Source organism: Mesoplodon mirus, assembly GCF_964341445.2.
Source record: "Mesoplodon mirus genome assembly, chromosome: 7".
Classification (NCBI taxonomy): Eukaryota; Metazoa; Chordata; class Mammalia; order Artiodactyla; family Ziphiidae; genus Mesoplodon; species Mesoplodon mirus.
The window spans coordinates 69891183-69917704 of NC_138983.1; the positions used below are offsets into that span (position 1 = coordinate 69891183).

At 36.6% G+C, this 26522-nt stretch overlaps 1 protein-coding gene across 7 annotated transcripts in view; it reads left to right on the forward strand.

Annotated features, from left to right (window-relative positions):
- The window catches only part of NUCB2 (nucleobindin 2), a gene marked incomplete at its 5' end in the record, with an annotated part of 110646 nt that overhangs the window by 68263 nt on the left and 15861 nt on the right, over positions 1–26522 (forward strand). For 6 of the 7 annotated variants that reach the window (XM_082628684.1, XM_082628681.1, XM_082628680.1 and 3 more), the window contains 5 exons: positions 3167–3319; positions 14643–14786; positions 15392–15499; positions 20796–20922; positions 25787–25890. In XM_082628684.1, the coding sequence (XP_082484810.1) occupies positions 14643–14786; positions 15392–15499; positions 20796–20922; positions 25787–25890 (483 nt within the window). Of the gene's footprint in view, positions 1–3166; positions 3320–14642; positions 14787–15391; positions 15500–20795; positions 20923–25786; positions 25891–26522 lie in introns of those variants that run through there. The other variant, XM_082628686.1, reaches the window with a different exon arrangement.

Sequence of the window (26522 nt, forward strand, 5' to 3'; positions counted from 1 at the left end):
AGTTATTGATTATGGGCACTAATGTAGAGTATCATAACATGATCAATACCAGTGTCTTTTTATTTTGGGATATGTTATGTATCTCTATAGACATACCAAACTAATTTTGTGTTATTTAGAATAATATTTAAATTGCTTTCCACTTTCTAAGGAGCCTTTAGATGACTGAAGTGTGCAAAATACCCTTTTAAGTATTGGGTAGCTGGAGGAATCAAGTGTAGGATTTCAAAATGTACTGAAAATAATTCTTAAAGTCAATAATCTTTTAGGTATTGTAATTGAGTTGACTATATTTGGCATGATAGATGATTAACTTTTTCTAAATAATTGAAGGTCTAGAAAGGGGAAATTGTTATTTTTATGTTTAATACATGGAATTAGTTTATAGACTTTAAAAAACAGGCTCCTAACAATTTAAAATAATTTATTCAAGGAAAAATGTTGATCACTTTAATGATTTTCAATCTAAAAATTTTAAAAACCACCACAATATGGTAAAAAGTACATTTAGTTAGAATTAAATGGCCAGATTCCAATCCTGGCTCTGCCAAATGATCTTGGCCAACTCAGTTAACCTCCCTGTGCCTTATAACCTTTTATAAAAGTAGGGTCTGAACCGAACAACCTCTAAGATCATTTCTGGTCCCAGCATTCTCTGATTTTAAAAATTTAAAGCAGCCTAATGGAAAATGAGATAGCAGTTGCATGCTTTTACTTTTGGCAGAGTTTTTTGTTTGTTTGTTTTTTCTTTTTTTTTTTTGGCAGAGCTTCTTGTCATACTGTATTTTAGTTATTGATGTACAGTATGTGTAAATAATGAAGACATTGTAATTTTAATAAATTTAAAATTCTTACTGTTGCTCATATGTTTATTGAGTATACATATGAGCAACAGTGTCTGCTTTTCAGAAGCTTATCATCAAGGATACTGTAGGGGAGAGGGAGAGATAAATTAGGAGTTTGAGATTAACATATACACACTACTATATATAAAATAAACAACAAGGACCTACTGTATCGCATAGGAAACTATATTCAATATCCTGTAATAACCTATAGTGGAGAAGAATCTGAAAAAGAATAAATATAAATATATATATAACTGAATCACTTTGCTGTACACCTGCAAGTAACACAACATTGTAAATTAACTATATTTCAATTAAAAGAATGGTTAATTTAAAAAAAAGAATACTGTAACTGTCTTTTAAGGTTGGAAAAAAAAGGCAATATACTGGTTTTCTTGATTGGTGTCCTTTTCTACAGATATGAGCAGCAGAGAGACTAAGATCTATGCTGATATCCTGATACAGGGAAGGGTTGGAGTCCAGCTCAGCTGGTCATACATCTGATGTTTTATTTAAAAAAATTTTTTTATTTTAGAAAGTTTCTTTTTTTCATATATATTTTTTATTTTTAATTGTATTTATTTAGTTATTTATTTTGGCTGCGTTGGGTCTTTGCTGCTGCTCGCGGGCTTTTCTCTCGTTGCGGCGAGCAGGGGCTACTGTTCGTTGAGGTGCGCGGGCTTCTCATTGCGGTGGCTTCTCTTGTTGCGGAGCACGGGCTCTAGATGTGTGGGCTTCAGTACTTGCGGCATGCTGCACTCAGTAGTTGTGGCTCGTGAGCTCTAGAGCGTAGGCTTAGTAGTTGTGGCGCGTGGGCTTAGTTGCTGCACGGCATGTGGGATCTTCCTGGACTAGGGCTCGAACCTATGTCCCCTGCACTGGCAGGCGGAGTCTTAACCACCACGCCACCAGGGAAGCCCAGAAGCTCTGTTTTAATTCCAGGGAGGAAGAGATTGTGTTCTTCTTTTGTTGGATGTATTCTTTTCATTGGCCTACAGCTGCATCAGGACTTAGGCTATGGCAATGCTCAGAGGAGAGCTCTAACATGGCCTTTCAAAAAATGACATTTAAGGTTGTATGTCAAACTGGTTTATTGCTTTTTAAGTTCAATGCTTTGGGTGTTTACAGCACAGATTTAAATTATTTAAATATATAGATATTAAATTTTCAAGACAGGAAGGGCATTACTGTTTATGGAGCATTTACTATTGCCAGTACTGTGCTAGTTACATTGTATTCATTCTTATTTTCATCCAGTCAAAAACTTATGGAGAAGTATTAGTTCAATTTTATAGATAGGAAAATCGAGACTCAGAGAGTCAAATAGCTTGCCAGTAAATGGGAGTGTTTAGGATTAAATCTGCTGTTTATTTTTATTTTTATTTTTTTTTGCGGTACACAGGCCTCTCACTGTTGCGGCCTCTCCCGTTGCGGAGCACAGGCTCCGGACGCGCAGGCTCAGCGGCCATGGCTCACGGGCCCAGCCGCTCCGCGGCATGTGGGATCTTCCCGGACCGGGACACGAACCCGTGTCCGCTGCATCGGCAGGCGGACTCTAAACCACTGTGCCACCAGGGAAGCCCTGCTGTTTATTTTTGACCATGCTGTGTTAATAAAAGTCATGTGCCTTTCCGACATATTACATGCATATGATTACTCTCCTGCTTAGATAATTTTATGTTTAATATAGTACCATGAAAAGAATTAAGTCTGTGTTCTTAAAACTTGAAGATATTTTATTTCCTTATTTTCTTTACATACTGCTTAGAAATAATTATGTTCACTGGTGAGTTTGCACATGAGCTAACTGCCTTGTATTTTACAGTTAGGTGGTGGATTTCAAAAAAGACTTTGAGATGTTTTGCTTTATTACTGATCACTATGTCTGAGGCTGGGGCCAAGGTTAATTTTTAAAAATGGTGGTAAGAGTAAAAAAAGATTCCAGATAAAGATTTTAAGAAAAATTCCAGTTAAGGATTTAATGGGGAAACTTACCCTATATATTGAAGTCTCGTTGCAGAGGAAAATAAGCTTTTAATTTGAACTTTTCTTAGTTATTTAAAAGAGGAGCAACATGGTAAAACCTGGGTACAATAAATGAGTATCTTTGCTTATTCTGGTCTTTGATTCTGTTTAGTTAATATATTTCTTTCCCTTCCCCCACTGGAATATGATACAGTCTCATTCCACTTTATAGAAATTTGGCACCTTTTCTTATCACAGGATTTGACAAATGTTTACACTGTCATGTGCCATTACCACTGTAATAAGACTAAATTTATGTTTATTTTTAATTTTTTTTTTTTACACATATTTAGAACCTGTTAAGAGTCAGTTCTTGGCGGAAAAGCATTGAGCCAGGAGCCAGACCCACCTCTTCACTAACTGATCTTGCACAAGTCATCTTACCTCTCTGGATCTCAGTTGCCTGATCTGTAAAAAGGAGATAAAAATTCTTTACCTGTTTGAAGGTAAGTGATCAGTTAAGAAAGCAAAAATGAAAACAGACTTAGTGGTGGCTTCAACATAAAATATTTATTTTCTCATGTAAAGTAATTCTTGAAGTAAGCAGCCTAGGATAGGTGTAGTAGCTTCATAAAGTCACCAGGGACCTAAACTTTTTCCAGTTCTTTGATCTGCTATTCCTAAGATGTGGCCCTGGTCCTCGTAGTCCAAAATAGCTGCCAGAGCTCTAACTGTCAAAGCAGAGTTCCAGGCAGCAAGGCAAAGACAAAGAAGGATGCATCCTCTCCCTTTAAGGAGATTATCCTGAACCAAAGCTCAGGCTACCAGGGAAGCAGGGAAATGTAGCTGGATACATGGCTGCCCTGAATAAAATTGGGCTTTTGTTATTGAAGAGGAAGGGAAGATTTGGATATTGGCTGGGAAATAGAAGTATTTGCCACAATATGGATCTTTTTCTCTTTCAGCTCTGATATCTGTAAGCTGTGTTAACCACTCAAAGAAGCTTCAGTAATTTGCCATGGCAGAGCTCTAAGTCTGACCGTTGTGTCTAGAAGGAAATAACTTTCATCTAATACATTGTTTTTCTTTTGTTATGTTTATCCCATGATTCATTATAGAAGGCTTTCTGTATTGATTGGGTATTTGTTCTGGTTATTAAAAAAAAATTACCCATAGATATTCAATAGTAGATGTTGGTTGTGTAGCTAACATTTATTGAGCCACTTGCTTTATGCAAAGTACTAAAAAGACAGAGATAAGTTATCCTAAGAGTATCACATAATAAGTCATCAGGAAGTAAATTTATGTTGAAAAGTGTAATCCACCTTAAGATACATTTAAATTCAATGTTGTCACGCAATGAACATTTTTACCTTTCTTTTTGGTTAAAAGTTGTGGTTTTTTTAAAACAACTTAACTGTTAACCGTCTTGAAATTTCCTCTTACTTAACTACTAGCCCTTGCTTAACTTACTTAGGTATACCAATATTTTATTTCCTTCCAGACTTTTTTGGGTAAATATTATGTAAATATACCCTATACTTGTCACATGAAATGATTCAATTGCTGTTATATCTGTAAAGAAAGTGAATTGAAATAAAGTTTTGAGAAAAGGAAACTGAAATTTAGGAAATGGAAATTGGATGGGGGAAGAACCCAAAGATTCAGTCAATCTTTTAGGGATATTAGAAGGAATATAAGGAGCAAATTAAGACATTTAGCATTGTAAGTCACCTGACTGAAAATGTCTTATTTGCTGAATACTATTTTAATGCCTTAATTTTTTTTCAATTACAGAAAGGATCATGCTACATGTTGCTTTGTAAGCAGCTTTTTTCAAATTGCAATTGTTTACTTAATAGGCTGCCTTCCACAGTAGATTGAAAACTCTGTGAGGGTAGGGACCATGTCTATCTCACTTACCTTTGTATCCGGCATAATGGCTGGAATATAGTGAGTACTTAGTAAATATTTGTTAAATTAATAAATAGCACACAACAGATTAAAGAAAACATACTTCAATTCAGTCTTAAATTTAAAAGGAATAGGAGTAAAAGAGGAGGGTTGAGGGAGGGAGAAAGATGGATAAGGGAGGAAGAAGAGAAACAAAAGGAAAGAAAGACAAACTAGTTTCATTTTTTTGTACTCTTCACACTTCTCACCCATGATCATGCTTTTTAATCACTCCAGGGTTTTTCTCCTTACAGACAAGCAAAACAGGAAACTCTTGAGAAACACACACACACATACACACCCCAAGTAAACTTAATCTGGATAATTACTGGTACGAATCAGTAGTTGAGAAATGTGCCTCTGTTTATGAATGGAAATTTTGATTTGGTGGAGACAGGGAAGGAGAGTTAAACTTACTTTTAGGACTTGGACATTTAGGGAAATTATTTTGTATCTACTGCATGTTAGGAGAGGCTTAAGAACTCTGCTTTTTTTTTTTTTAAAATTTTGGCTGTGCTGGGTCTTCACTGTGGTGCATGGGCTTCTCTCTCCTTGCGGTGCACAGGGTTAGTTGCCCCATGGCATGTGGGATCTTAGTTCCCCAACCAGGGATTGAATCTGTGTCCCCTGCATTGGAAGGCGGATTCTTAACCCCTGGACCACCAGGGAAGTCCCAAGAACTCTGCTCATTTTGTAATTTTTCTTGAGGCTCTAATGCCTTTGGGATCAGTGCTTTCCATGCTGTCTTTTTTTTTTTTTAATTTATTTTTTGGCTGTGTTGTGTCTTTGCTGTGCGCGTGCTTTCTTTAGTTGCGGTGAGTGGGGGCTACTCTTCCTTGTGTTGCACAGGCTTCTCATTGTGGTGGCTTTTCTTGTTGTGGAGCACAGGCTATAGGCATGCGTGCTTCAGTAGTTGTGGTGCATGAGCTCAGTAATTGTGGCTCGCAGCCTCTAGAGCGCAGGCTCAGTAGTCATGCGGCAGGGGCTTAGTTGCTCTGCGGCATGTGGGATCTTCCCAGACCAGGGATCAAACCCATGTCCCCTGCATTGGCAGGTGGATTCTTAACCACTGCGCCACCAGGGAAATCCCTCCATGCTGTCTTGAGATAACTGCCTGATTTAGAATTTCACATTATCCTACTTCAGAGCGTTAATTTTCAGTCTATCCTGGTTTGGATCAATCTGCTGTGTCAGCCAGCTAGTTTGGCCCAGTATTTCCTCTTTAGGACTCTGTTCTTATGGAAGAAGAGAGTGATAAAAGAAAGGAGAAGGCCATTCTTACTAACTTGATAGTGGAAGAGAAGTAAATTAGTCTCCCTTTCTTTCCATTGCCTCTCCTTATCGTTCAGCTCTCCTTCTTTTGTATGGACATTTGTATATTATTGGGTTAATGAAAATCTGTAAACCTATCTCTGACACATTTGACATTATCTTGGTATTTAAAGACATCTTTGTATCGTTACTTTTCTACCTAATGAGCTAGAAAAATTTTCATTTCTTTTATTATAACAGTTAACATTTATTGAGCTCTTATTAAGGAGTAAACATTTTAATTAGCTTTAGACTTCAGTAAGTTAATTGTCCTAATTATTTCTAGAATAAACAGTAAAAGATTAGAAACTAATAGAAGGGAAAAATGTATTTTAAAAATTCCTCATCAATCAAAAACAAAATTAAAAAAAAACAGGCAAGAAAGGAGAGGAGATAAATATTAAAGAGGCAGGATAAATAGAAAGCCCGAAAGAATATGGTGTTTCATCAACTCTAAGACTCCATTGATATTAAGACACCAGTTTATACTATATAGAACACATACTGCCAGTTAAACTATTACACTGTGCTTTATCACTTATAATTTCATTTTGTGTTTACCGGAAGTGCTTTTTAAGATTCATTTAAACATATAGATTTTTCTCACATCACTTTTGCAGATACATAAAGAAATTACAAGTTAAACAAATTGGTTAAGGTATTCCTAAGACTTTTTCACATTCATAGTCTGAGTCTTTTGAAATGCTTTCTTGATTCAGAATTGTGAATGTTTGTGTTTTCCCACACAACATTGTTCTCTCTACTATGAAGAGTGAGGGTAATTTTATTCTGGGAATTTCTTTAATACCATTTGCCTGGAATTTTCTTCCAAGCCTCTGACATTCATTTTGCAAGCTTTGATGCCAGTGCTTTCCTAAAGATGATACTCATTTTGCAAGTTTTGGCGCTAGTGCTTTTCAAAAGATGACAATGGAAAGTTGTCAGATTCATCTTCTTTCCTCAACCTCTCCTTCAGTGGTTTATTGACTGAAATGTTGAGGGGTTATAGTTTGTCTGGACATGGCATCAGGAATAACATCAAGTTGTGATAACTTTCCAGCAACCTATTCTTTAAATATGCAGGTACGCAGCCTCAGAATGCATCAAGAACTAAACTCATACCCTTGGCAGACCACGAAAGGCTCTTGGACATTCAAACCAGATTTAGCTAGCCTTCCTTTAACTCAGCCATAATCCTTCTTTTACATATATAGTAACGTTTTTGGGAAGTGCTTTTGTATTTTAAAATTTAATATGGCAGCAACTTTTGGCCATACGTGCTTATGCTACTGTTTCAGTGATATGCCATTCCCTATGTAACCCATTCTCAGGATATCAATCTCTTTAGTACCTTTAGCATTAGTATATCATTTTGAGGCCTGTAAAGAACATCAGGATTTTTTCAGCATTTCCTATTGACTAAAGTCAGCTTTGTTTCTTCGTCAGATTACATGGAAATTATGCAGCTTCTGTCCAGTCTTGATAGGAAGTCTCTGACAAATTAACGTTTGCCTTAACGATTCATGAATCCATCAAATCAGCCTCATGTTCTATAATTTTTTTTTTAATTGGAGGCATTGTCAGTTTCTACTGCCTTCATTTGCATTGTTTGGCTGCTCATAGATAATCTTGTTGTGTCTCAAAATGTAAGGCAGCTTTGTCTATTTGTTGGTATCTTCCTGTCTAAAGTCAGGTGAAGCACTTAAATGTTCCTTTACAAGAAAATGTAAAGTTACTGTTATTCCTTTAACATCAAATATTTGCTTCACTAATAACAGCTGCTTCATTTCTATGTTTACAAAATATTTTTTTTTTTTTGGCCGCGACTCATTCCCCGACCAGGGATTGAACCTGGGCCACGGCACTGAAAGCCCAGAATCCTAACCACTAGGCCACCAGGGAATTCCCCAGAATAGCTTTTCATTTCAATGCCAAATCACAATTTAATCCTTTTGAAGATATTTTAAATGGCAATTAACTTCAATTTGTGAAGTACCCAAAATGCAAAAACTCAGTCTGAAGTGATGGCAGTAGGAATAGCTATAATAAAAGTTCATGCATGTGCAGGCAGTAAAGATTATGTTGCTATTGCCACTTAGTCAACCACATTTTAATATTCCATTAACTGAAAAACACTCTGATTTCTGAGACGTTAAAGTGGGGAATTAAGTACAATGTCAGTAATTTGATTAAATATAAACAGAGAAAATACTCTAGTTGGAAAGATTATTAGGCTGAATTTAAAAAAAAACAAAAAACGTGTGAACTGCTATGTTTAAAATGGATAACCAACAAGGAACTACTGTATAGCACAGGGAACTCTGCTCAATGTTATGTGGCTGCCTGGATGGAAGGGGAGTTTGGGGGAGAATGGATATACATGCATATGTATGGCTGAGCCCCTTTGCTGTGCACCTGAAACTATCACAACATTGTTAATCGGCTATACTCCAATATAAAATAAAAAGTTAAAAAAATAAAAATATGAGCTAGGAAGATTTTATCCTTACCAAGTATACTTCAAAATAACCAAAAAACCCAAAATATGACACTTATTTTTTATATATAACTGGTCTTTATCATACAAATAAAAGAAAATTTATTAGAGAATGTAAAAAATAAATAAAATAAAGTAAGTGTGTGAGAATGTGTGTGTTTGTGTGTATCTACACACTAATCAAAAGAGAACTGGTTTACCTATATTACTGTCAGAATAGACCTTAAGGCAAATTGGGGTATAAAGGTCACTCAAATGTGAAAAAGATTAAATCCACCAGAAACCTAGAAAATCTTAAATTTGTGTACATTTTATAACATAGCCTCAAAATATTTAAAGGGAAATGGACAGAATTATAAGGAAAAACAGATAAATCCAAAATTAAAGTGCAAGATTTTCACTTTTCTAGTATGATAGGACAAGCAGACAAAAATCATTAAGAATGTAAAAATTGGATAATTATGAAAAGTTATAGAGCATGGCTAGTTCTAAAACCTCTATACTTTTGTAGGTAAATATTTGTAAATTGTATTTGTTCCTTTTTTAATGTTCGCATTTTATTTTATAAGCTCAGATTTTTTGCTCTATTTTTCATTACTTTAAAAAAAGTTGAAATATGATTCACATATCATAAAATTCACTCTTTTTAAAGTGTACAGTGTCTCACACTCTGTATCGAAAGTGTGAAATATTCCTGGCTTTACTTCATTCTTATTTTATCTAGATAGAAACTTTCTTTGGTAGTTGATTTTTGTATTCTTTGTATCCCAGCACCCAGATCTTCTATTTGATCTACCAAGGTAATTTTCAGCTGGCTGAATAAGCAATGTTTGGTTTAAAGACATTTATAAATCATATAATTTAATTTCTTACAATTGGTGTGAGTACAAACAATTTTAGTAGTATTTCTGATAATGTAACAGAAAAGATGTACACATTATTCAAAAGAATAAACTGATAATAGAATCTAAGAGCTTAAAGTATACTGAGGTCTAGTTAAAGTCTCTTTAAAAAAATTCGTTATTTAAAAAAATGAGGAAACAAGCAGGGAAAGTTAATTGACTGACCTATGATCACATAGCAAGTGAATGGTACAGCTGGAATTAGAATATAGACCTAAATTTAGTTTTGCCTTACCCTTCTTAGATGTAACACCTGATTTGAGGATCCAAAATTACTTTTCAGATACGCATTCTCTTTGTCTCTCATAGTAGAAGAGGTTTGTGAATAACAGAGCTAAGGAGAGGCAGTATGTCCTCAAATGTTAGCATGCCTCAGAATCACCTATAGGGCTTGTTAAAACAGATTTTGACCCCCCTCTTCTCTTCCTCACCCCCCTCAAAGATTCTTTGATTTAGAAGATCTGGAGTAAGCCCTGATAATTTGCATTTCTAACAAATTCCCAGGTGGTGCTGTTGCTGCTCGTTCAGGGACCACACTTTGAGAACCAGTGCTTAAAAGCAGACATACTCTTTGAAGTCAGTCACTCCCAGGTCCAAACTCTGGATCTACGATTTACTGCTGTGTGACCCAGATCAAGTTTTTTAACTGATATGTTTCAGATTCCTGTACTATAAAGTGGGAATAATAATATTTATTTCACAGGGCCATTATAAGAAATAGATTAGTTAATAAAAAAGTTTGGCATATTGCTTGCTACATAATAGACACTCAATAGATGGTTTCTATTGTTATTTATAATAAGCCTGGGACGCAGTGAAATGTTTATGAACCATAAATTCAGTCAGTGTTTTAGAGTAGATGCCCAGAGACTTTCTGTCACTTTGAGATGCTGTCAGGACACAGACACATAGACACATTCGTATATACAAACACATTCTTGCTTGACTCTCTTCGTATTTATGGTAGACTTGAAAGAAGAGTGAGAGAGCAGAAGTGACAAATTGGTAAAGAGATTCCACTTCCAAGATTGGATTTATCTATAGTTTATTTTTATTACTCTCAGCTTCTATTGTGTATTGAAGTAAAGGTGGACACTATAAAAAAAAAGAGTATATTCCAAGGTATGTGACATAGCTGCCAATTGCTAAGACAGAACTGCTTATTAATGTGTACGTGTGTTGTATGGTGGGAAAAGGAGAGCCTAAGAGACATCGGAGATGACACAGGTGGAGGGGAGAAGTCTGTATGAAAGATTCTTTTAATGTATTTTTTTTTATTTTATTTATTTTTTGGCTGTGTTGTGTCTTCATTGCTGCACAAGGGCTTTCTCTAGTGGCGGCGAGCAGGGGCTACTCTTCGTAGTAGTGTGCAGCCTTCTCATTGTGGTGGCTTCTCTTGTTGCTCTAGGCATGCTGGCTTCAGTAGTTGCAGCACACAGGCTCAGTAGTTGTGTCCCGTGGGCTCTAGAGCACAGGCTCAGTAGTTGTGGTGCACAGGCTCAGCTGCTCCGTGGCACGTGGGATCTTCCCAGATCAGGGATTGAACCTGTGTCCCCTGAATTGGCAGGCGGATTTTTAACCACTGCACCACCAGGGAAGTCCTGAAAGATTCTTTTGAACTCTGGATTGACCACATCAAGGGATAGTCACAGTTCCTGATGGGGTCTGCAAAATGAAGTTATGGAGGTATATCCCTGAGCTGACTTTCTCTGTGTACATTATAGAGAGACTATTCAAACCATTTTAGCAATTATTCATTTTCTAACTGTACAGGTACCATGTTAGGGGCTGCGGAGACTTAATTAAGCTCCAGAAGTGTGTGTAGAAGACATCAAAATTGACTTGAGCAGTTAAGTCATAACTTGGGCCTTTCAACCATGATTACACTTAAAACTTTTACATTGTTTAATGGTCATTTGGTCAGCCTGTTTACAGTGGCATATGGGACTTGCAAAGGTAAACAAAAGTTTCAATTCAGAGTTTTTAAAAAAACAACTAACTTAATATTTTTAAATTAATTTTTTAAAAGGTAAAAGGTATAGCTAATAAATACTTGAAAAGATGCTCAACATCATTAGCTAGTGAAATGCAAATCAAAATTACAGTGAGATACCGCTTCACACCCAGTGGCTATAGGGTGGCTATAATAAAAAAGATAGACAATAGCATGTGTTGGTTAGGATGTGGAAAATTAGAATCCTCATATATTGCTGGTGGTAGTAGAAAAAGGTGCAGCTGCTATGGAAAACAGTTTGGCAGTTCCTCAAAAAATTAAATATGGAGTTATGGAATTGACCTAGCAATTCTACTCCTAGGTATACAACCTAAAGAATTCAAAATATGCTAACACAATAACCTGAACACAAATGTTCATAGTAGCATTATTCATACTAGCCAAAAAAGTAGAAATAACCCAAATGTCCATCAACTGATGAATTGATAAACAAAATGTGGAATATCCATACAATGGCAAATCTATTCAGCTGTAAAAAAGTATGAAGTGCTGGGACTTCCCTGGTGGCACAGTGATTAAGAATCTGCCTGCCAATGCAGGGACACGGGTTCGATCCCTGGTCCAGGAAGGTCCCACATGCCTCAGAGCAACTAAGCCTGTGTGCCACAACTACTGAGCCCACGCTCTAGAGCCCGCGAGCCACAGCTACTGAGCTCACGCGCCACAACTACTGAAGCTTGCACACCCTAGGGCCCGCGTGCCTCAACTACTGAGCCCACGTGCTACAGTTACTGAAGCCCGCGCGCCTAGAGCCTGTGCTCTGCAACAAGAGAAGCCACTGCAATGAGAAGCCTGCACACCCCAATGAAGAGTAGCCCTCGTTCCCTGCAACTAGAGAAAGCCTGTGCGCAGCAACGAGACCCAATGCAGCCAAAAAAAAGAATGAAGTGCTGATTCGTGTTACAACATGGTTATACCTTGAAAACAATGCTAAATGAAAAAAGCCAGATATAAAAGGCCACATGTTTTATGATTTCATTTATATGAAATGTCCAGAATAGGCAAATCTATATAGACTGAAAGTAGATTCATGGTTGCTAGAGACCGAGAGAATAGGGGGAGTGGGGAGTGGCTACTAATGGGTATGGGGTTTCTTTTTAGAGTGATGAAAATGTTCTAAAATTAGATAATGGTGATAATTGCACAACCTTGTGAATATACTAAAAACCACTGAATTGTACAATTGAAAAGGATAATTTTTATAACATGTAAATTGTATCTCAAAAGAGCAAAAACAAAACATGTACCTACAGTGGGCATGAAGCATGAATGAGAAGTAAACTTTGTTGTCATAAAAAATAATTGTGGGAAGAGGAGGTAATTCATGGTTAGGAAAAGATTCTGTGGAGAAACAAACCATCCTTCTATTAGGGATTCATAATGCAGAGTAGCCGATCTGAAGTTCTGAAAGTCTTACGAAGATGGAAACTTATTTAGCTTCATTGAGCCAGTATCTCCCAAACATTTCATTATAAAAAACATTTATTCACGGCAATCATGTTGAACTAGTGTCCTAGAGAAGAGTGAATCTTGGTCTTGAGCATACATATATAGGGGGATCACCTGGATTGTTTGTTAAAACAGATTCTGGGTTCCCACCCCAGAGATTCTGATTTCAGAGGTCTTGGGTGCAGGCTGAGAATTTGCATTTCTGACAAGCTCCCAGATGATTTTATCCTTCAGGTTTGAGAACTAAACTTTGAGTAGCATCTTTATAGAATAGTCAAATCCTGTACCTTAAATGGGTGAATTTTATGGCATGTGAATAATATCTCAATAAAGATGCTAAAAAATTTGATATACTAGAAATAGCACTAAAATGTGGATTCTAGTGATTTTGTTAATGCAAGACAATGCTCTATGAGTGATTTGTTTCCATTAAAAATTTCTTCATCTATAAAATGAGTCACTGTTCTATGTATTACGTAGGGTTGTGGTGAAAATGAGGCAATGTACTCGTCCAGATTGTGTTCTGTAGATAAAAACACGTTACTTAAAAAAAAAAAGGTCCATGGCCAGCTAAGTTTGGGAGTCTCTAAATTAATAATGCATATTCCAGATTGATGGTCAGACCATTATTTTTGACTTGGATCCTAATATCACTCTCTCTATATAAAATCAATTAAGTATGAGCTTCTTATTCATTCTAATTCTTGTAGTAGATATTCTGGAGCTACAAAGATCCTTATGAAGTAGAAACTGAATAAGCAAGGTTTGAATAATACTGAGGGACCAGCAATAGTTGTTCCTCTTTTGCTTCAACGCTGTTACATCCTGCTTGATATTTTATTGACCTATTTATCTGAAAAATTATTGGCCAAACAGAATTTTAACATAAGACTATTGGCTATGATAAAATAATGTATAGGAAGGTTAAGAGAATACTTGTAGCCAGTTATTTGTCTCTTTTAATCAATTTATGTTCATAGAGCAACTTATTTTCAAAATTCGATGGAAGCTAATTTAAATATTATATCCAGAAATAATTTTGGCTCTTTAGTATTTTAATAGAGAAAAAAATAAATAGTTTTCCCTTCTCCCTTTTTCTTTTTTAAAATATTTATTTATTTATTTGGTTGTGCCAGGTCTTAGTTTTGGCAGGCGGGCTCCTAGTTACAGCTCACCAGCTCCTTAGTTGTGACATGTGGACTCCTTAGTTGCAGCATGCAAACTTTTAGTTGCAGCATGCATGTGGGATCTAGTTCCTTGACCAGGGATCAAACCCGGGCCCCCTGCATTGGGAGCGTGGAGTCTTAACCACTGTGCTACCAGGGAAGTCCCCCTTCTCCCTTTCTTAAACTTGGACTATTTATTTAAAAAAAAATTGAGTCCCTCATTACCGTCTTTATTTGAAGCTTTTATAATTAACCAAATGGTTTCTTATATTATATAAGCAGTTTAAACTTTAAAATTTTGTTTACTTGTCATTTTAATTTTAGCTGAAAAGCATTTCTTTCCTGATTTTCTTTAGTGATCTATTTTAAGCATTATTTTTGATGTTATAATCTATTTTTAACCCCTTTCCTAGAATTCTTTTGTTGAATTAAACTTCCTGAAATTAAATATATTATTAATGTGGCATTGGGAATGCATGTATGTATAGTTTGAAAACATCTTTTTAGAACCTTAATATAAATGTACCTTTATTTCAGATGAAGTGGAGGACCATCCTATTACAATATTGTTTTCTCTTGGTTACATGTATACTTACTGCTCTTGAAGCTGTGCCTATAGACATAGACAAGACAAAAGTAGAAAATGCTCAACCTGTGGACAGTGCAAAGATAGAACCACCAGTAAGTGAATGCTAAAGATAACCTTGTGGGAAGAATTTTAACTAAAATATTGCTAAGAATTTATTACTTATAAAATTGGACATTTAGGAACTATTTCTGAAATAGCAGTAAAAAGAATATTGGATAAGCATATGTTCTTTAATATCAGATAAAGTTTTTTTAATGTAGTTATATTAGATATATATATATCTAATTAGTATATTAGATAGTGTATAGAAGAATTAATCATAATACATTTCCAATGTAGAGATAACCAACCAAGAAAACGTATTATATTCAGAGAAGAGACAGATAACAATGAGGAGAGACAGGTGACAAGGGGGTAAAACCAATTAGTATATTGGTTAAGTATTCATTGTCTAAGCCATATAGAAAATCTACCTTTATGTAAGAGTAAAACATGACATTGGTTCTGATACAGCTCTCTTCATTTGAGAAATACAACTTTTAACTTTGACTGCCCAAACTATCAAAGTAGGTATGTCTCAATGCCATTTTGCTAGACGGTTTTTTTGTTTTTGTTTTTGTTTTTTTAGGATTGAAATCTTTAGATACAGGAAAGGAAAAACTTTCAGAAGAGTTACTGTTTGTTTCTTAATTTGAAGGATACTGGACTTTATTATGATGAATACCTCAAGCAAGTGATTGATGTGCTGGAAACAGATAATCATTTCAGAGAAAAGCTCCAGAAAGCAGACATAGAGGAAATAAAGGTAAATGTAATTAAATAATTATTTGACAAACACTTGAGCGTGCCAGACACTGAACTAAGTATTGGGATTACAAAGATAAGACTTGGGACTTCCCTGGTGGCACAGTGGTTAAGAATCCACCTGCCAGTGCAAGGGACACGGGTTCGAGCCCTGGTCTTGGAAGATCCCACATGCCATGGAGCAACTAAGCCTGTTTGCCACAACTACTGAGCCTGTGCTCTAGAGCCCGTGAGCCACAACTAGTGAGCCCGCATGCCACAACTACTGAAGCCCACGCACCTAGAGCCCGTCCTCCGCAGCAAGAGAAGCCACTGCAATGAGAGGCCCACGCACTGCAAGGAAGAGTAGCCCCCGCTTGCTGCAACTAGAGAAAGCCCGCGCGTAGCAATGAAGACCCAACGCAACCAAAAATAAAAAAATAAATAATTAAAACAAACAAACAAACAAAAAACAAAGACTCATTCTTAGCCCTTAAAGAACCCTCAAGGGAGACTAATATCCAGAAAAAGATTACTAAGATAAATATACGCTGAGTGTATAATACATTTTGGAGATACAGAGGATGGACACCTAATTCAGTAGGAAGCAGTGGGGGAAGGTGGGAAGTCTTTCTTCCTGGTAGAGATTATGCCTGTGCTTAAATATGTGGCTGAGAAAAGGAGAAAGACTGGGAGACATGCTAGGCCAAGGTACAAGGGAACAGAGACAGGAATATATAGGAACCTGGAAGGAGTAACTGTTGCTGGAACTTGGCCTGGGAAGTGGAGGCCATGACTGGCCAAAAGATGAGGTTGGAAAGAGTCATGGGCTAGATGACAGAGGGCCTTGTACATCATGGTAAGGGGCTTGAATCATGATGTGAGGACAGCAGGAAGCTATTCAAAGGTTTAGCACAGGTTTAGTTCTGGTGTTTTAATCAGGTCCAGATTAATAGAAGATGTAACAGGCCATATCTTATCTCAATAGGGCAGGTTTAATTATTTGTCTCTGTCCTAAGAACCCTATTTATTTGACATTATCCTAGCCCTAGACATCTCCTTAGTATTCACAATAAAGAAAGAAGGTTGTAAAAACCAAGATCTGACATGAGAGATTCTTTTAAAGCCCACCCTTGAAGGGTAATGAATCCACTTATTTGGGTTTATCTAATGAATCCACTTAGTTGGGTTTATCTTAGAGTCAGCAGTAAAAAAATTTATCTTAGAGTCAGCAGTAAAAAAAAAAAAATCCAATGATTTAATTTTAAACTTTCAGTTATATCTCTCAAGATAGTTTTATTGGTTTGCTTATGTTATTTTTGTTTATCTGTTTTTAACTTTCGTAAAAAGTTATCTTACCTGGAGCTTTGTTTGAAGGAAACTTTCTGAATCAAACATCCTTATTTTAGTCTCTGTCCCTGGTCTGGGCCCCTGTGAAAGTCTGACCCGCATTAGGTTGTGGCCACTATCAGAACCTGTGTGTGGCTTTTATTTATTTTATTTTATTATTATTTTTTTAAATAAATTTATTTATTTTTGGCTGTGTTGGGTCTTCGTTGCTGCACGTGGGCTTTCTCTAGTTGCCGTGAGTGGGGGCTACTCTTTGTTGCGATGTGTGGGCTTTATATTGCGATGGCTTCTCTTGCTGCAGAGCATGGGCTCTAGGCACTCGGGCTTCAGTAGTTGTGGCACTCAGGCTCAATAGTTGTGGTTCACAGGCTCTAGAGCGCAGGCTCAGTAGCTGTGGCGCACGGCCTTAGTTGCTCCGTGGCATGTGGGATCTTCCCAGACCAGGGCTCAAACCCGTGTCCCCTGCATTGGCAGGTGGATTCTTAACCACTGCACCACCAGGGAAATCTCTGTGTGTGGCTTTTAGTTCACAGCTGTCCTCTTGGAGGCTGTGTATTTTTCTGGGAGAATGGTAACAGCCTTATGCCAATAATTCCCTTGAATTATCTTTATTTTATTTTATTTTTTTTTGAATTATCTTTTTTTTTTTTTTTTTGTGGTACGTGGGCCTCTCACTGTTGTGGCCTCTCCCGTTGCGGAGCACAGGCTCCGGACGCGCAGGCTCAGCGGGCATGGCTCACGGGCCCAGCCGCTCCGCGGCATGTGGGATCTTCCCGGACCGGGGCATGAACCCGCGTTCTCTGCATCGGCAGGCGGACTCTCAACCACTGCGCCACCAGGGAAGCCCTGAATTATCTTTTTTTTAATTGAAGTATATTTGACATACAGTATTATATTAGTTTCATATGTACAACATAGTGATTTGACATTTGTATACATTGTGAAATGATCACCACACTAAGTCTAGTAACCATCTGTCACCATACAAAGTTAATACAATATTATTGACTTCATTCCTCATGCTGTACATTATATCCCCATGACTTATTTATTTTATACCTGGAAGTTTGTACCTCTTGATCCCCTTCACCCATTTCACTCCTCCCCCAACCTCCCTCCACTCTGGCAACCACCAATTTGTTCTCCCTATCTATGAGTCTGTTTTTTGTTTGGTTTAGTTGGTTTGTTTGTTCTGTTTTTTTAGATTCCACATATGTCATGCGGTATTTGTCTTTCTCTGTCTGACTTATTTCACTTAGCATAATATCTACAGTCCCCTGAATTGTTTTGAGAATAATCTCATGTTTCCTTGAAAAATTCATTTGAGCTGTGGAACTAATTTCCTGGGATGAATGATATTTAATGTAGAACTTTCAATGTCTCTTATTTACTTCAGTTAGGACTAAGAGTGTTATTTGGGGGCTAACAGACAATGTGGGTAATGGGAGTTACTATATAGAGATAATCAGGGAAAAGAATACAACAAGCTTGCCTTCTTTGGTATAGGAGAATACTTTTATAACTGTCTTCCTTTCACAGTCAATTACTATTCCCTATGGGGTTGCGTGGGGGGAGACAAAATGAAGTAAGTTAAACAGTTGTTTAATGAAAAAGAAATTGGGTAAAAATAGACAATAAAAATCAAGCCAACAGAATCATTACAAACAGCTGAGCAAAGACTCCTGTCTCAGGAAAAACTGAAAAAAAAAAGTTAGAAGTTGTCCTTTGTTGTCAGCTAAGCATTTTGAAAGGAGAATCATACTATGTTTCTTCACTTACCAAACATTGCTAACTGGGAAGATTATGGCTTCACCCACACCACTTCCATGAATGTACTTTTGTGAAGGATGTCAGTTGACTTCCTTATTTTTTTTTAATTAAAAAAAATATATAGTTATTTATTTATTTGACTGCACCGGGTCTTAGTTGCAGCAAGTGGGATCTTTAATTGCGACATGCGGGATCTTTAGTTGCAGCATGCAGGATCTTTAGTTGCAGCATGCAGGATCTTTAGTTGCAGCATGCGGGACCTAGTTCCCTGACCAGGGATCAAACCCAGGTCCCATGCACTGGGAGCATGGAGTCTTAACCACTGGACCACTAGGGAAGTACCTGTCAGTGATTTCTTAATTGCCAGATCTAGTGAGCACCTTTTATTCCTCTTCTTACTGGACTCCTTTATTTTATCTCAGTGGTTCTCAGATTTTAAATTGTTAAAACAGATTTCTGGGCCCCACCTCCTGACTTTCTGATTCAGTAAGTCTAGGGCCTCCATCTAAAGTTCCCAGGTGATGCTGATGCTTCCACTTTGGGACCACACTTGAGAACTATTGTTTTATCTAATAATAATGACCATTCTCTCCTTGAAATGTACTACACTTTTTGCTTCTGTAACAGCATATTCTCTTAGCTCTCCTTCTCTGAACATTCTTTCTTGGTCTTGCTTGAGGCGTTTCTTTTCCTTCCCTTCCTCCCCCTTGACTCAGTCCTGAAGGGTCTGTGTGCCTGATTGCTAGTTAGACTTGCAGTTTCTGATTGAAAATGCATTTTTAAACAAGAGAAGGTAAACCACTAGCTATTTTGTCTCTTAAATTTTGGAACACGTATAGAATTACTCATCTATGAAAAAAAAGTAATCAAAGGAGACAACCTAAAAAAGATGAATTTTGAAAAGTTATTTATATATAGAATGACTAAAGCTTAAGGAGGCCACATTACTTTAAAAAAACTTTATTGAAATATAATTCATATACCATAAAATTTGCCCCTTTAATGTATACAATTCAGTGGTTTTATTATATGTACAGAGTCATGTAACCATCACCACTATCTAATTTTAGAACAATTTTATTTCCCCCAAGAAGGAACCCTGTACCCATTAAGCAATCACTCCCCCTTTCCTTTCTCTCCTCAGTCCCTGGAAACCATTAATCTACTTTCTATATCTGTGGATTTGCCTATTCTGGACAGTTCATATAAATGGAATCATACAAAATTTGGCCTTTTGTGCCTGGCTTCTTTGACTTAGCATGTTTTCAATGTTCATCACGTTGTAGCATGTATCGGTGTATTCATTCCTTTTAATGGCTGAATAATATCCCACTGTATGGATATTCCATATTTTATCAATTCATCAGTTGATGGACATTTGGGTTATTTCTACTTTTTTGGCTTGTATGAATAATGCTGCTATGAATATTCATATTTAAGACTTTATGTGAGGACTTCCCTGGTGGTGCAGTGGTTAAGAATTCTCCTGCTAATGCAGGGGACACGGGTTCAAGCCCTGGTCCGGGAAGATCCCACATGCTGCGGAGCACCTAAGCCCGTGCACCACAACTACTGAGCCTGTGCTCTGGAGCCAGTGAGCCACAACTACTGAGCCTGGGTGCCACAACTACTGAAGCCCACGCGCCTAGAGCCCGTGCTCCACAACAAGAAAAGCCACCGCAATGAGAAGCTTGCGCACTGCAACAAAGAGTAACCCCTGCTCACCGCAACTAGAGAAAGCCTGAGTGCAGCAATGAAGACCCAATGCAGCCAAAAATAAAACATAAATAAATAAATAAATAAATTTTAAAAAATACTTTATGTGAACATATGTTTCAACTCTTTAGGTATATACCTAGGAATGGAATTGTGGGGTCATATGGTAACTGTGGGTTTAACTTTTTGAGGAACTGTCAAAATTGTTTTCCAAAGTGGCTGCACCATTTTACAATTTAAGTTACTTTTTGAATTTCTTCTTTGTGCTTTAATTATGCTTTTCTAAATTATATGGTTTTTAGACATCTTGATTTTAGAGTTACAAACTGAATATCTTCTGAAAGAAATGCTGTTTGTAATGTCAAATTTATCTAAAATAGTCAAAATATCACTACTTTATTATAACCCTATTTTTAATATATTGTGTCTTATCTAAAAATGCAATGGAATAGATAAAATTAATTTATTATTTTTGTTAACAGAGTGGTAGGCTAAGCAAAGAACTGGATTTAGTAAGTCACCATGTGAGGACAAAACTTGATGAACTGAAAAGGCAAGAAGTGGCAAGGTTAAGAATGCTGATTAAAGCTAAATTGGATTCCCTTCAAGGTAAGTGCTAAAGAAAAGGCAGGAAAATTCCAATATTTGATTGTTCAGTTTTGTTTACAGACCATGTTCCTATAGTCAAAATTTAATGTTAGTATTGATTTGGCTTCTCTTATTTTTTTTTTAATTTAGTTATTTATTATTTATTTATTTATTTAGGCTGCGCCAGGTCTTAGTTGCGGCACTCGGGATCTTCACTGTGGCATGCAGACTTCTTAGTTGCTGCATGTATGTGGGATCTAGTTCCCTGACCAGGGATCAGACCCAGGCCCCCTGCATTGGGAGCATGGAGTCTTACCCATTGGACCACCAGGGAAGTCCCACCTTCTCTTAATTTTTAAAATTTAATTTTTTGAATAGGTTATATATTCATGTCATTCAAAAATCAAAATGGGGCCTCCCTGGTGGCGCAGTGGTTGGGAGTCCGCCTGCCGATGCAGGGGATTCGGGTTCGTGCCCCGGTCTGGGAGGATCCCATGTGCCGCGGAGCGGCTGGGCCCGTGAGCCGTGGCCGCTGGGCCTGCGCATCCGGAGCCTGTGCTCCGCAACGGGGGAGGCCACAGCAGTGAGAGGCCCGCATACAGCAAAAAAAAAAAAAAAAAAAAAAAAAAAAAAAAAAAATCAAAATGATTAGCCTGAAATAATTATATCAGTAAAAAGGAAGAATGAAAAATAATGAATTAAGCCACTGATTTAAAAGAGGAAAAATAACATCAAAGCAAACCAAAAGAAAGTAGAGAGAGAAAATCTAATTAGAACAATTTCCATAGATGAAGTAGAACAATTGTCAGAGCTAGCTCCACGGAAACACCAGGTTCAGAGAGTGCCAAAGGGAATTCCACCAAACCATTAAAGATCAGATTGTCAGTGCTATTCCAGTTCATAGATTAAGAAGGAAACTTCCACACTCTTATTATGTGTTGATGCCAAAACCAAAATTATTGGACGTTAAAAGAATATTCTATCATAGCAAGTGGATTTATTTCAGGAATGCAAGATTAACTTAATTTTAGGAAATCTAATACTGTAAATTATCATATGAATAGATATAAGAAGAAAGAAATTTTTGGTGTGACAAAAGAAATTGTAAAGTCAAAGGACAAATAATGAATCGGAATAAATCTGAAATTTGTATTTTTTTTAAATTAAGACAATTTTTTTAGTGCAATATAAGGTTCACAGCAAGATTGAGGGTAAGGTACAGAGATTTCCTATACACCCCTGTCCCCAAACGTTCATAGCCTCCCCCAATACCAACATCTTCCAACAGTGTGGTACATTTGTTACAATTGATGAACCTACACTGACACATCATAATTACCCCAAATCCATAGTTTATATTAGAGTTCACTCTTGGTGTTGTACATTCTATGGGTTTAGGCAAATTTATAATGGCATGTATCAACTGTTATAGTATCATACAGAGTAGTTTCACTGCCCTAAAAATCCTCTGTGCTCTGCCTATTTGTCTTTCTATATTCTTTTAATTTTAGACTATGAGAAGATTAAATAGCTATGAAGCAGAGTTTTTGAAATGTGAAGATATCTTAAAGTAATCTCATTGTTCATATGATCACCTCCATATATTCAGAAAAGGCATTTGACAAAAATTAACACCCCTTCTTAATTTTAAAAAAGTAATAAAATAGTAATCAATAGATACTTCTGTAACATGATCAGATATGTCCAACTCAGCTACACAATGGGGAGATACAAATATATTTTCTCACTACAATCAGAAACAAAACAATGATGCTCACTGTCACCACTACTATTTAATATTGTTTTGGAGGTACTAGCCAAAGCAATTATACAAATGAAAAAATTGGAGGTAAAATAATTGGAAAGTAGGGGATAAAACCATCTCTATTTGCAGGTAATATAATTATTCACTTGGAAAACCCAAAGAACTTGTCTGAAAAACTTAGTATATACAAAAGGAAAATTCAGCAAGGTAAACAATATACAGAAATCAGTGTTTTTCATATGTACAAACAACAGCCAGTTAGGAGATATAATGGAAGAAAAGATTCCATTTATGATACCAACAAAGATAAAACACCCAGAATAAACCTGTTAAGAAATGTGCAAAACTTACAGATAAAAACTTTAAAATGCTCCTGAAGGACACAAAAGTAGACTTGAAGAAAGGGGAAGACATAACATCTTTCTGATACAAAGACTCAACATTATGAACATGTCAGTTCTTCTTAGGTTAATTTACAAATTTAACATGATCCAAATAAAAAGATGTACTTTTTTCCCCTGGTATTAGCCAAGTTAATTTTAAAGTTCATATGAGAAGGGAAATGAGCAAGAAAAGCGATGTGCCTCTGAAGAAGAACAAAGAAGGACTAGATATATTAGATATTAAAATATATCACTAAGCCTCTGACATTAGAACTCTATGGTTTTGTCATGTAAGTAGAAAGACCAGTGGAACAATATAGAAATTCCAGAAATAAAATTAAATACATATGGAATTTAGTTTGAATTAAAGGTGGTATCTCATTATTAGTGAGATAAAAATTTTTTTAAAAAAGTAGCCTTAATAGAGTTGGATAGCCATTTGGAAAAAGGTACAGTTAGATTTATATCTAATATACATCAGAATAAGTGCTTATATAAATCAAAGATTTAAGTGTAGAAAATAAGACCATAAAAGCAACAGTTGACAACATAAGTGAATTCCTTTATTGTCTTGGAATGGCCTTTCTAATTATGAATCAAAATCCAAGGGCCAGCTTTGGCAACTGGGAGACCCTTCAAGCTGGCTCCTGTGTCCTTGTAACGTGCCCCCCATAGGTTGGTTATCTGGGTGGTTCATTGTCATCAATAAATATCTGAATACTTACTAAGGGTGGAATAGCAGTTCTTAAACTTCAGATTGCATAAAAATCACCTTAGGGAGCTAGTAGATTACTGGATCTCACCTCCAGATACTCTGATTCTAGGGATGAGTAATCTGCATTTTATCTATTTTTTAAAAAAACATAGTTATTTATTATTTATTTTCTTATTTTTATTTTGGCTGTGCCGGGTCTTAGTTGCAGCATGCGGGCTTCTTAGTTGCTGCATGCGAACTCTTAGTTGTAGCATACATGCAGGATCTAGCTCCCCGACCGGGAATCAAACCTGGGCCCCTGCATTGGGAGCATGGAGTCTTACCCACTGGACCACCAGGGAAGTTCCTGCATTTTAAACATGTACATCTGGTCAATGGATCATATTGGAGAAATTGTGTAGAGCAGTAAACTCTCTGCTGGTGAATAGACTTAGAAAACAAGTACCAAATACCCTTTATCCTGAAACTAAGGATATCAATGAGAGGTAAATTAACTCATACCATCCTACTTCAGCTGGTCAGACACACAAGGTAATTCCATCCTTGAAGCCAGGCCTAAGGTGGTTTGAGATTTCTTTGCCCTTAGACAACTTCCATCCCCTTAATCTTGGCAACATTTTCTTTATTCCAAGACAGTGGCTGAATTTCATTATCTAAAGTAAACTGTTTTATATGCTTAGAAAAGTTATGAGTATTTTCTCATTGATTCAAAATTTATGAATTAAAATTTCTGATAATTTGAAGAAGGGCTTAAAGCGTCTTAATTTTGCGGGGTGTGTGTGTGTAATTTTTAAAGTAGGCAATACATTCACATGGTTTGAAAAAAGAAAGTGTAAGGGGCTTCCCTGGTGGCACAGTGGTTGAGAGTCCGCCTGCCAATGCAGGGGACACAGGTTCGTGTCCCGGTCTGGGAAGATCCCACATGCTGCAGAGCAGCTAGGCCCGTGAGCCATGGCCGCTGAGCCTGCGCGTCCGGAGCCTGTGCTCCGCAACGGGTGAGTCCACAACAGTGAGAGGCCCGTGTACCACAAAAAAAAAAAAAAAAAAAAAAAAAAAACCTAAGAAGGTTAGCTATAAACCCTGGCCCTCTTTAAAAAAAAAAAAAATCAGTCATAATCAGGGACTTCCCTGGTGGTCCAGTGGTTAAGACTCTGTGCTTCCAGTGTAGGGGGCGAGGATTCGATCCCTGGTGGGGGAACTAAGATCCCACATGCTGTGCTATACAGCCAAAAAAAAAAGTCATAATCAATTGAATTTACTGAATTAGATTTTTATTGTTCCATAAAGGATTAATTGGAGCAGCATACAAATAGTTCCTTCATATAAATTTTAGAGCAATTCTTTTTAGAAATTCTTCTTAGGACTTCCCTGGTGGTCCAGTGGGTAAGACTCTGTGCTCCCAATGCAGGGGGCCCGGGTTCGATCCCTGGTCGGAAACTAGATCCTGCATGCATGCCGCAGCTAAGAAGTCTGCATGCCTCAACTAAATAGTCCGCATGCCACAACTAAGAAGCCCACATGCTGCAAGTAAGCATCCGCATGCTGCAACTAAGAAGTCCATATGCTGCAAATAAAAGATCCCACATGCTGCAGTTAAGACCCGGTGCAGCCAAAAAAAAAAAAAATTCTTATAAAAAAAAAAAGAAAGAAATTCTTCTTAGACCTTTGGTGAGGGTAGTATATTAGAGTTTAATTAAAAGTAGGAAATGTGGTACTTTTACAATAATGAAAAAGTTTTTACTGTAAATTATACTGTAAAAGATAGCTAACTAGTCTTTCTTGAAATAACATTAAAATGTACACATTAAATTGTATTCCATTCTAGATTCAAGGGCATTACCTTTGCCTAGAATAATATGTACAATATTCTAAAAGAAAATATGAACTTTTAAATCTAAAACTTTGAATTTTCTTATAAAATCCTATAGGAATTAATATGAATGCTTATTCTTATATATTATTTATATTAATGTTTCTAGCTTCTAATAATTTATTGTTTACAGTTTTCTCATTTTCTTTCAGATACAGGCATAGACCACCATGCTCTTCTAAAACAATTTGATCATCTAAATCACCTGAATCCTGAGAAGTTTGAATCTACAGATTTAGATATGCTAATCAAAGCGGTGAGACTCATTTCAAAATGTGTTGTCTTTGTTGTGCCTTTGAGGTTTTGTAATTTGACAAGTAAATTCCATGAAGTGGTAGTATAACTTTTACATACTCTCTAGAATATCTTTAAAGGGAGATAGCTTAACTCTTATTAGTATAGATAATAATGTGGACATACAGGTCTGTAATCCCTTGCCAACAATTCCAAAATCCAAACTACTATAAAAATGGAAACCTGGCTTGAATTATAGTAAGGCTATTTATAGGTTTTATTTAGCTTACTTAGTGTATTTATAGATTTTCATAAGGAATCTGTTTGATTACAAACTCTTCAGGGGTGTTAAATGATATGGCATATATGCCATATGTCTTTTCTAAAATCTAGAAAATTCTTAAACACACCCTGCCTCAGGGATTTTAGATTATAATTTATAGACCTCTCGTGTTGTACTGTATGAAGTTAGCAAATTAGATGTTCTAGCCTGGGTGTTACTAGATTTAGTTAAGTCGTTAGGAACTGTTCTAGTTCTCTATACTGTACAGATTTGATACAGTCTCTTCCTTTTTCTTCTTTTTAAAATAAATTTATATATTACTTGCTTATAAGGAACTTCCTAAAGTTGAAGCTAGCTTTGAACTTTTCGTT